Source organism: Lagopus leucura, unplaced genomic scaffold (assembly GCF_019238085.1).
Source record: "Lagopus leucura isolate 7727_CA_CO unplaced genomic scaffold, USGS_WTPT01 Super-Scaffold_100001, whole genome shotgun sequence".
Lineage (NCBI taxonomy): Eukaryota > Metazoa > Chordata > Aves > Galliformes > Phasianidae > Lagopus > Lagopus leucura.
In genome coordinates, this window is record NW_024962262.1 from 69,280,306 (window position 1) to 69,292,523 (window position 12,218).

Here is a 12,218-nt window from a genome sequence, read left to right on the forward strand (position 1 = left end):
CCTGGGCAGCGTGAGCTGGTGGGGGGGCAGCCCTGCTCACAGCAGGGGTTGGGACAGAATGGATCCCTTCTAACCCAAACCATTCTGTGATTCTATGACACGTTTCGCTGCAAGACAGAAATTGACTGCTAACAACATGTTCTGTACCAACTGTAATTCTTGTCTATCTTTAAGTACAACATAAGTTTAAGTCAACTCTGCCAGAACCAGGTTAATGATATGCAGTGTATCAGTAGTGTTCAGATAGGGTGAAGGAGTGTTGGCTCATACATCTGAAGCTTAGTTCTCCTCCTTGCCCAGGGCTAGCAATGAAAATAGCATTTAGAATCACAGAATCAAGAAATGGTTTGGGTTTGAACGAACCTTAAAGATCATCTAGGTCCAATCCCCTGCCATGGACAGTTGCTAATCACTAGGTCTGCAGTCTTGCCTAATACTGGAGTTTCTTTGTCTTCATGGACAAAATATTTGGTGTTCCCAGGGCGACTCGAAGACCAAAACCAAACAAATATTAATGCAGCGATCATTTTTTGTGACCAACACTGAAGCATGCATTCGCAGCACAGAGCTTTGTGCCATGTGTCACGGGGGTGACAGGAGAGTGCAAAGGTGGCCCAGCTGGCAGGAGGCTCACAGCAAACACACCAAACACCGGCACTGAGATGGAGCCAGATGCCAAATGTGTTGAATGGGAACAGTGGCTTTCAAACAGCTACAGCTACAACACCTTTATCAGAGAGCTTTCAAAGCCAACTTAGATCTTCCACCTTCTAAGCATGATCATGTGCCACCTCAAATATTGCTTACGGTCATTTACTAATTAGACCTCTAAGATCATCAGTCCAACCCTACCAAGAATAAACCTAATCTCTCTTGAAAGTCATTTTGAAACGTCATTTGGCAGCCGAGCCCCAGCAACCAGGACAGCTTTCCATCGGCTGGCAAGATTGCACAACCTGTCCCAACTCCACCCGGACGGGGCTCCCCCCGCTCCCTTCCCACCTCCAGCTCCAGCTCCGAAGCGGCGGGGAGGGCAATGCCCCGAGCCTTGGGCTGGCCTCAGCCAGTCCCAGCCCCGCGGCAGGCGGAAATCCCCGGCGGAGGAGGGGAAAGCGGAATGGCCTGACCCGGGCTATCCGGCAAGGCATAGCGCAGCTCAGCCAGCTGCAGCGATGAGGCGGCGCGGGTGAGTAAGCGGGAGAGCGGGCGGCCGGGGGCGGGAACCTCGCGGGGGTCCTCAGCAAAGCGAGAGTGACTGAGGGGGCTCGGGGAATTGGGGAGCCGGGTATCTCCGAGCCGCTCCGCAACCCGATGGGGAGAGCGGTGTGTGGGCTGTCAGCCCATCGCGTGCCCGAGCTGCATTCAGTTTTTTACGGAGCGATGAATGGGAGAGGGGCCAGTGGCTTCGATGGCATGGCTTGGTGCTGTCTGAACAGTGGGAGAGCAGCAAAGCGTCACAGACAGTCCGTATATCAACGAGAGCAAGAGGAAAAGAGATTTTGGTGCAACAGAGGGGATAAAGCTGTAAAGCATACATATGGAACAAAAGCCTGAAGTCATTATTGCAAGCATGAGGTCAGCTTTTATCGGGCTATTTTGTACCAGAACAGCACTGACTTTTGACTACAGAATAAGTAGCTCATGAAAAAGCTGAGATGCTGGTAGAAAGAGTTAACTTACTGAGCAAGAATGCTTGAAAGAGGAAGTACAACTTTCTCCCATTTCGCATGATATTAAAAAAAGAGTAGTAAAAGAAGAAGGTGTGGGGAAAAAAAAGAAGAAAACTCCTACACTACTCCTGCACTATCCTTAAAACAATAATAATTTTTTAAAAAGAGTGATGCTAAGGGGTTAGTGTGTTGAACACATGAGCTGCACATACACACAGTGCAAAGAGAGATTTCACTGCTCTCCGCAGGCAAGAGCGCCTCCCCGTTCCAGCAGAAGCTTGGCATTAAGGGGAAGATGGGCTGAAACAGCCCACACAGCCACAGCTGCAAAGTCCTCAGAGAATGAGCATCCGTAGGTCTGTCCAACAGTATATGTGGCATAATCTACTGAAACAACAAATGAGATTTGCTCGTATGTATTAAAAAGTGGATTCTGGCTGATTAACTAAGAATTCATTGATATCTGCAAATGCCTCCTATGGGAAACTCCCTGCGGAGTCCCACAACGAGCGATCAATTGCCGTTTTCCATTTAATGCAGATGACTTGCTACATCCAGAATTTCTAACTTGGGTGGGGAACAGCAAAACAAATACAACCCAGGATTAAGAAACACACTCAGGTGAGCTTTGAGGCAGACATTTACAAGCTTGGCACAAGATACACATGTATCTACTGCAGAGGATGAATACAGCAAAAATGTAGCGTGAAACCACACACACCCAAAGTTGCTGCCAGGAACGCAAGCAAAGCTGCCTCCGTGCAGTATTTAGTTATACACACGTGGGAGACTTGCACTTCTGGCTGACTGCAGATTTGCTAAACTGAGTGCTACACTTCCACCTTTCTCAAAGCCTTATTAGGAGAGCATGAGATTACTCAGGCTTTATAGGTAAGTGAAACTGGGTTTTCTTTTATCAACTATCAGGTGCAACTCTGCTGGGGAGGTCCCTCATTGTTTACTTCTCCAAAGTAATAGAACACACCAAGCGCTTTCCATCGAAACCTTTGAATGACTCCACACTATCACTGTTTCCTGTTTACATGTTTGATTGAGGGCAGAAAACATACTGCTGCTTGCAGGATCATAACTCCAAACAACAGGATGCAAGGCTCTGACCCAAAACTCAGCCTGCACAGCTGCTCACCTTCCAGCGACCGGGGTACAGCCCAGGGATAGTGGGGCTTCCTGTCCATCTGGGTGGTTTGCCTTCAGCAGATAAGATGGGCATAACATCAGCTATTCTGCTCTGGATTCCAATATCAGTGCATTTTGCTTCTATTTGTGGCTTCAGCCACCCAGCCCTGGTTGTGCTGTTTGCAAGAAGTTTGGCAGCTGTCAAAAATGCAAATACTTTAAGGGGAATTTGCATAATTGTCATTGTTACTTTATTTATCTACTTCTACACTCCTGAAACAATCAATATTATGCTTATCATTTGTGTAAACAATCCAGAAACTAACACCTATTTTGTAACATTTCTGTTTTCTTTTAGTTTTAGTTACGGATTTCTGTTACTGTTCCTTCACATCCTGAGAGCTGGTAAGTTGAGAACCCTTCAGTTAAAATGAATTTGCCCCTCTTCGAAGTTTTTGGCCAAATAGGCGAATTACAATTTAAACACCTGCATGTTTTCAGCAAACTCATGAGAATTCCTCAATGAGATGTTCCTGTGGTACACATCAGGGAATGAAGATCAGTTTCTGCCTGTTTCCATATACAGACTAGCAAGGAACTAGCAGTTCCTACAGACTAGCAGTTTTACTCAAATTGCTCTGCTTGCTTCACAGACATCCCCACTTATTTATGTCTAAGCACCAACAGAAGTCCTTAGAAGTGGATGTTGATAACCAATCTCATGTACTTGCATCAAGTCAGTACTCATAATATGCCTTAATTATCCATTACTGTGTCGAGTGCCCAGAATTAGCACATCATCTACTACACTTCTAAACTTCACTTTCAGAATAAAGATAAGGTTAAAGGACGTCACCTGGTGATATTTAAGTATTTCTAGAGATGTCTCTCCATTCTTTCTTAATGACTAGGAAGCATGTAATGCCATCAAGGAAACTCCGTGTCCCCCAAAACAGGACAAACTGTACCAGTTTGTCTCAGTGAATGCTGGCTGACCCATCCTATAGAAGACCAGTAAAGGAGGTGCCTCCAGGCAATGCTTTTTGCAGCATCGCTTTTCCCACTGCTTCAAGGAGTTTCCCCAGGTCTGAGAAACATCCCTGCTGCTATTCAACCCTGCTGCTTCTCCCTGTGCCCAGGAAAGGTCATGGGCCTGGAAGCAGACACAGCTTTCCTCCCCACACTGTTTTTAAGCCAGATGCCCAACACTTCAGAAGTGGGTGAGCTCATTCTGAAACCACTTACTCACCAGAAGAAGAGGCTTCGTCTATCCTACTAGAGGCCTGGAAAAGTGCACTGAGAACCAAATATGGTACTGCCTATCTCAGGTGGCTCTCAGGGGCTGTGTCTAATGGACATGTCACTAGCTGTATATTGGTCATGGTAGTTTATTTGTTCAGAGGGTGACGCCTGTAGGTAATAAAAAATGTTAACAGTACAGATATGCCTGCTTTGAGACACACCTGGTTGTTTGTTGGTTTTTTTTTTTCACCTGCCTTTTTTATTTTGTTCTAAAAATGGCAGTAGCACTCTCTTATCTGTATTTCCAGTCCTTATGATTTCCCTACAGCATTTTTCTTATTCAAACAAAGTGACTATTGATGCACTTGGATTTGAGTATGTGTCTGCAGCCAGTTTAGTCTGACTGTCCTCCAGCCATGGGGCTGGGAACAATTAGACTAGTTGACCGTGGAGGAATAAATAAGCAGAATGCTTCATACTGTAAAAGGTCCCTTTGGAAAATACATAGGCAAATAGACACATAGAATTAGCCACTGATGAAGAGGAGCAGGTCAAGAAGGACCAACTGAAGTGAGCATCATCACTTGTTAGAATACAAATACTGGAGTCACTGAATCATTAAATCATTAATGTTGGAAAAGACCACTAAGATCATCTAGTCCTCTCATCTGTCTGCTGCCACTGTGCCCACTGCCCACGTCCCTCAGTGCCACATCCATACGGCTCTTGAACACCTCCAGGGATGGTGACTCCACCACCTTCCTGGGCAGCCTGTGCCACTGCATCACCAATCTTTCAGATAAGAAATATTTCCTAATATGCAATCCGAGCCTACCCTGGTACAACATGAGGCCATTCCCTTTTGAGTCCAATTGTGGTAGAATGTACATTAAAAAAAAAAAAAACTTTTTTTCATGCAAATTCCCCTTATTCTCCTTCTTTTTATTTTTGCAGTTACTGCGCTGGAGAAGATCATCAGTAAACCTGGGGACAACGTTACACTGAGTTGCATTTATCCAGGAAGAGAATTCAGCTTAGACAGTCTGCGAGTATACTGGCAAATAGCTGATGATGAAGATACAGAGCCATGTTCAGTAGTACATGCACTGATCTCTGGTCAAGACAATGAAAGTCTGCAATGCAGTCAGTTTAAAAACAGGACTCAGTTATTATGGGATAAACTAGGAGATGGCAATTTTTCTCTACTACTATTTAATGTCAGAAAGAGCGATGAACGTACATACCGATGTGTAGTGATGCAGACAATTGAATACACCAGAGTGATTCACCAGGAGCAAGTGGTTCTAAGCCTAGCAGGTAAGAACTGTTACTGCTTGCATGTGCTTGCCCAAATTCTAATTCTAGTGGTTTTAGTTAGTGCCATTTTCATAGTGTCTTTAAGCACGTACTAATGTTGGAAACGTATCTTTTGTGGGTCCCTTCCACCTTGGGATATTCTATTTTCTACTTCAATACTTTGCAGGAATGAAATTTACTTATTTTAAATGTTACAGATAGAGAATCTACAGTTGTAACAACCATTTATCCAGTGTTGTTCGCTTGTTTCTTCTCAACTTGTCATTAATATACCATACAGTCATTATTCTGAAATTGATAAATATGTCATCAGTATGCACTAACAGATAATTGGGTCACGGTAGTTTAGAAACTTGCTTTCATCCTTTGAAATTGGCATCAGCTTTCTGCCCTCCCAGCAGTTCTCACAGTACTTTGGCTTATGTACCAAGCCCGACAAATGTTTTCCTTTCAAGTTGTGAGGGTCTCACGTAACCCAGAGCTTCTGATCCAGAATTCATGTCAAGATTCTATATTTCCAATACATCTCAAAGTTGTGACAGTCATTTCCTTTTCCCTTTCTCTCCAGCTAGTTACAGCCAACCAATACTCAGTGGGCCTATAAGAAACAGTAACAACACTGGAGAAGAGGTGACTTTCATCTGCAGATCTGACAATGGATACCCTGAACCAAATGTTTATTGGATAAATAGAACAGACAACACACGCCTGTCTCAGTCAGGTTTTAATATCACCCAACATCCCAACGGCACTTACAGTGTTTTGAGCACACTGAAGGTTAAAGCAACTTCTGATATGCAAATAGAGTGCTTCATAGAAAATAAAATACTGCAGGAAAACACATCAGCCAACTGTAAGTTCCTCTGTCACAACTCCTGTTTTATAAATAGCTGATATATCAATCAGCATGGCTCTGTCTGTAAAGATGCACTAACAAGGGCATAAAAAAAAATGCAGTAGTTCCAAAAAAAAAAAAACACTGAGAAAGCTCAGTTTTTCCCTATCTTCTTAGCTATAGAATTTATTCTTCAAAAATAAACCTAGCACCCCATTGAGTATGTCCTGACAATAGTACTGAGTAGCTCTATTTTTCAAGGCAGTCACTAGACTCTACCTTTGGGTTCCTTGCATTAGATTACTCTTCAAATATTACCATGCAGTTGATCTGAAATACCTGAACTCTCTGTCTGATGGCTTTGTAGCACTCATATTTGCTTTGTGCTTTGTCTAGTTTTGAAGTTCTGCTTTCAGTCTCCAAAACTCAACTCAATGCACTGCTTAAAGGAGACCTGTAGCTAACAGTTACCATTACCCCAATAGAACAACACTTCTAGTATCGCAAGTGCAATAGGCTATTTACAGCTGACGTTAGCAACCAATAGGAGGAACACAAGTATTTAGGCACTATTTTTCACAAAATTTGAAAACTATTAAAAAACAAAAGCTCTAAAAAAGTTACAGCTACAAGATCAATAGTGAATGTCACAGTCCCTGAGTAGCTATGCTACTGAGATAAACTATTTGCAGTGGTAGAACTTCTCCTGAGGTGGCTGTTCAATCTCCTTGCAGTTCTTAGTTCTGGCTCCCACCACCTTCTTTCTCAGCTCTAGCATGCCGTATCCTGAGATTGGCAGGAAAGAAGAATGAAAATGAAGAAGGTGTGCAATATGATGACAATGGGGGGATGAAGTGGCACTGTATGATTATATTAACAAGTTGTCTAAGATAGAGATGGGCCTTGCTCAAAAGGAATACCTTCATAACCACAGTGAGAAGAATAACACAAATAATTAGTCCCTCAGGGTTGTTTTTTTTTGTGTGTATGTGTGTAAGACATAGTCACATCGTTGCCTGATATGAAATGAGCAAGTTTACAACTTATTGCATCCTTTTTCTATTTTATTCTTGACACAGACAAATCTAGACCAACCAATGATTCCAGCACAGGAAGTCATAAAGACCCAGCAAAAAGCGGACAAGGTGCTCATGCAGCTGCAGTTGTGTCAGTTGTTATTCTGATGGCTTTTCTGACTGTGTTAATCTGCTGGCTGCGGAGACGGAGATCCTCTCAACTAGTGTCATACACAGGTAATGAGGCCCTTTATTTGTCTGACTAAACCTTCAGGGAAGACCTGGGTGAAGTGGGGAAAAGCTCTTGCCCAGCTCCTGCAGGAGCTGGTAGAGGCCACGTTCTTCCTTCAGAAAGTTGAGCTGTGCAACTCTTTTCCAAAACATGGAGCAGTGGAGTTCAAGCCCAAAAATCTATCCTTGCTGAAACAATGACCTAGACTGTAAGGAAATAGAGCATGCAGCCCACTTTGCTGTCCAGTGAGCATTTACTACCCTCCCCCTCAACTTTGTAACTGCTGTGCAGATACTGTGGCAAAACTTGACAAATTGTTTTAAATGCCAATTCCTCACGCCCAGATAACAACGACCACTGATCATGTCAATACCCATGATAAAAGGGTTGCTCCCTGCTTTGCTAGGCATATCCTTGAAAGTCTTTTGCTTAGCTACACAGACAGATAATTTACTTTATGTCTATGAACTTGAGCCTGTACACAGCCAATTAAAACAAACAAATAAATACTAAGCACTCATTTCCAAGGAAAAACAAGGTTCAGACTTTCAACATTTTCATAATCAAGATGACAGCGTGTTTAACAATTCATTATATATAGCAGGGGTTAAAAAAAAAATTGAAAAATCCAAGACATTTGGAAAAACAAGCTCAGCACAGCCAACTAGTGAGTGCACAAAGGGCATAAAATATTTGCCTATTAATTTGGTAATTTTTGGTGAAACCAAAAGACCATTGTCTTTACAGAACAGACACAAAATACTGTGGTTCTACCAAAGCTTGTAATATTTGAAACAATAGAAAGCATAGTCTGCATTAGCAGATGCAGTGAATGCACCAATTGATAGTATCCAGCAGAAGCAAAATAACCCTTAAAAAGAAAAATGTCAAGAACTAATGTTGTAGTCGTGCAAACTGGATCAATGGTCAGTTGTTTTGCAGGCCCATCATGCAATCACAATCTGATTCACAAAAGCTGTGTTTGCTAAATATCAACAGACACTGCACTGTTTCCCACAGAAGGTCATGTAGAAAGAAGGATTACTTATATCTCTTCAGATAAGAAACAATTTCTTCTTCATTCCTATGTGTTGCATTAGCATAAATCCTAGCAGCTTGTTAAACATCAACCTTTTCCTCCTCTGACTTATACCAGGTCCTACGCAATTAGGTTTCTGGGCTTACCCGTACCTAGAAAAACCCTGACATAAATAAAAGTAAATATTTATTTTATATTGAAAGCTGCTATAGCAAAATTTGTTTAATAAAAACAAAATGAAGACACTTTGTAAACACTGTATTTTCCTTGGCACAACTCTGTACTGTTTGTGGAAGAGGAGGTGGGACAGCAGCTTTTATATTTTCTTACTATCAGAATCTGTCACACCTCCAAGGGCAATTTTCTGCCAACAGAGCTGTGGAAGACATTGAAGGGAAAGGGTGCTAAGTCTTTTGGTCATCCCAATTTGGAGACAACTTAGACCAAAACCAGAGAAATGATCACTGATGAAAAAATTGGTTGTCCTTGCCTTTTCCCCTCTAAACAATAACATACAGACAAAATAACAATCTTCTTTGGAGAGTCTTTACAGAGGACAATTTATTTATTGTCCTAACTCCATGGTCAACATGCTTTCAGGCACAATGGATTTAAACAAAGAAGATTTAAAATGCATGTTAGGAAAACAGCTTCCCTAAGGGAAATAGTTGAGCACTGCAACAGGCTACCAAGTCTCCATCAGCACAAGCATGCTGTTGGCCTTTTTTTTTTTCTTTTTTTCTTTAAACAACAAAGAAAACATGATAAATATCCTAGAAGTACCTGGTGCGTCACTGGGGCAAGAAGATTGTCTCTTGGAGAAATTCCATCTCAATTCAGCTGTCACCAGAGATTTTCAAGCACACTGTGTGATAGGGAGTAAGGCACTGCAGAGGTTGCACCCACCAGGAAGCTCTGCCATGGCATTCTGCTTTTCAACACTGGAATGTTTCTGCTACTGGTGATTTGACTATGAAGATCAGATTGCTTTGGGAGGTGGAATCCTAAATACTGCAAGAACAAGAATCATCTACTGAGACTAGCTGCTATTAGAAAGAAAAAGATTTTGGAAATGGGAGGAAGATGCAAAGAAGCCTAACTTCATCTCCATAGGATTTAGTCTCCCCAGCTGTGCATTGTAGTTGGTGGGGCAAGATGCTCCACTCAGGAGAAATTCAGACCTGGATCCAAAACTGCTGTTCTGACTGCTGTCCAGAGAGATCCCTCCACTGCCTGTAGAGCTGCCTCAGGAAGCTAGTTTCTTTTGGCTACATATAGGCTACATATAGTGCGTCTGATTTTTGGATGGTCCTGTGTGGAACCGAGAGTAGGACTTGATGATTCTTATGGGTTCCTACCAACTAGGGATATTCCATGATCTCTTTATCTGAGACTACCTTAAAAGAAACCAAAAATGCCACTGACATCCCTTTCTTTCTTTTCAGCTCATTCCACCAATTATAAAGGAAAAATAACACTAGGAGATGATTATTTATGTGGGCTTTTGTTGTTGTTGTTGTTTTAACTTTTTTTTTTCTAAAAATCAGTAATTTTGTTTTTACAGCACCTATCTAATAGGAACATCTGCCAACAACTTAGGCAGCTGGAGGTGCATCAAGAGGAGCATCACCCCTTGTCCCAGCAGCAGCATTGCTTGTAATACAAGCGACAGGTTTCTGCAGAGTGTGCCAAGATTGATGGCAAAAAGCTTCTTCAACAGAAGAAAAACCAAAGTCCATTGGATTCCTGTTCTGACCAGGAGCTGTGTCTCAACACCTGCTAACTTCTTCAGATGGTTTTCAGTGATAGCTGCCAGTGTTTTGAGCTCTTATGCTGGGGAAGAGCAGTGAGCCTCGCACTTAGCTACTCTGTTCTAGAGTCTCTCACCATCACCACTGAGGAATTTGTTTTGAGTACAAGTGGCCATATTTCAGGAGCATGGGAAGTTCTGTTTCCTTCTCCTTACGCTGACATTGACTACTGAATGTGAAAAGGCAGCTAAAAATGAGAAGGAAAAGAAAACTGAAGGACTTTCTACGAAGAGAGATTTGTAACTTTTTTCACCTTTCTCTATCTACAGTACATTCTGTCGTTGGTTTCACCAGCTACATGTTATTACGTACAGAATGAGCTAGACTATCTTTACCTGATCCCAATAAAATAGGTTTTGCCGTGGCTGGGTTAGGCACTGAATGTGTAAACAAAAATAAATCTCCTTTAAAAGGCACTTGATATTAAAATTGTATTCTTTACTGAATATTCTACCAAAAAGGAGACTTCAACTTGCTACAGAAGCTGGTGCTTACTGTGGAAAACAGATTAAAAACAGTGCTCTGATGTAGGGTTACCTCAACATATCTCTGCCTGGATGAAACGAGAAATCCATATTCAGGCTCTGTTCAATTCAGCTTGTCTTTATTTAAGGCCAGCAGCACCCAGGGAGAGTTTTGAACTGATTTTTTTTTTTATTTATTTATTTTTTTTTTTAAATGCTTCTTGTCTCATCCTTTCACCAAAGAAAAAGGAGTGCAAAGCAATCAATATGCTAACCATGAATGTTCTTGTCACGTTGATGGCTAAAGGAAAGAAAGGGAAGAAAAGTGAAGAACAGCATTTTCTTCCACATGCCATTGCCTTTGCCTTACTTGTTCAGCTCCGACTGAGCTGGAGCAAATAGATGAAGATAGTGAACAGTGTGACTGATAGCCTAAAATTTTGAAGGAGAATAAATCAATATTAGTCCTTCTCTGTTGGGGTGGGTGGTGGTAATGATTTTAATACTGAGTCCAGGAAAAACTCCTGCAGCAGTTGCTAGACTAAAATTCTACTATTTCTGCAGTCACAGCCTTGTTTGTCCTAGCTCCATATAGAGAAGGCTGTCCAGTGTCAACCACAGGTTAGGAAGTTTCTCTTTGTTTGTTTTAAATCAAGATCAGCTTTCAAATCCTAGTGAAGCAAAAAAAATTATCTTTTTCTCTCTTTGTGCAAAACCCATTTGGTGACACCTTCTGTTGAAACAATACCCCTATGTGGGCTCAGAGTTGGCTAACTGCACTGTCTGTATTAGGTAGGAGTCTCATGGGCTCAGCCTTTGTGACACTCAAGGGAAGGAAAAGTACAGCTCTCACTTGATGCAATCTGAGCTCACTCCCCGGTTTGAGTAGGATAGAAAAATTTTTAAAAAAGGTCCAAGCTATAACTAAATAATTGTTCATGTCTCCTGTCTGCAAGTAACAGTGTACGATAATGTTTTAAAGACATTTTGTCTATTCATGTTAGAAAAGCATTGTGTATTTGTTAACTTTTAATGTCTGTTCTTTTATTGCATAAAAAAAAAAATAAAAAAGCTGTTCTTTTATTTATTAATTCCATTTTTGCCATATCTTTCATTCCTATTCACAACCATAACATACCCTACCAGGCAGGACATTTAGCTCACAATATGTTTCAGATTAAGTAGACTTACAGCATGTCATTAATCTTAAGCATCCACTTTTTCTCGCTTATCTCTTGTCCATTAATCTAAGTGTTTGAAATCTTCTGAGCCCATATTTAATCTTCAGGCAAAAATCTATTCAGTGTTTGCTGAAGACAGAATGCAAGCTGGCGAACACATTTGAAACGTGACTGCCACCTGCACAGATGTGAGGGGCAGCCATTTCCTGGTGGTTCAGTGAGCCATTTTCTCACTCTCTATCCTGTGAAGTTGTTTTGGGTAACCTTTTTAGCG

At 41.8% G+C, this 12,218-nt stretch overlaps 1 protein-coding gene across 1 annotated transcript; it reads left to right on the plus strand.

Annotated features, from left to right (window-relative positions):
- The first annotated feature begins 1,108 nt into the window (after window positions 1–1,108).
- On the plus strand, window positions 1,109–11,854 carry LOC122177700 (ICOS ligand-like). Its single transcript, XM_042867341.1, has 6 exons — window positions 1,109–1,186; window positions 3,166–3,212; window positions 5,004–5,366; window positions 5,935–6,219; window positions 7,281–7,454; window positions 10,053–11,854. The coding sequence occupies exons 1-6, from the start codon at window positions 1,173–1,175 to the stop codon at window positions 10,061–10,063; spliced, it is 894 nt and encodes a 297-aa protein (XP_042723275.1). The 5' UTR covers window positions 1,109–1,172; the 3' UTR covers window positions 10,064–11,854.
- The last annotated feature ends 364 nt before the right edge of the window (window positions 11,855–12,218 follow it).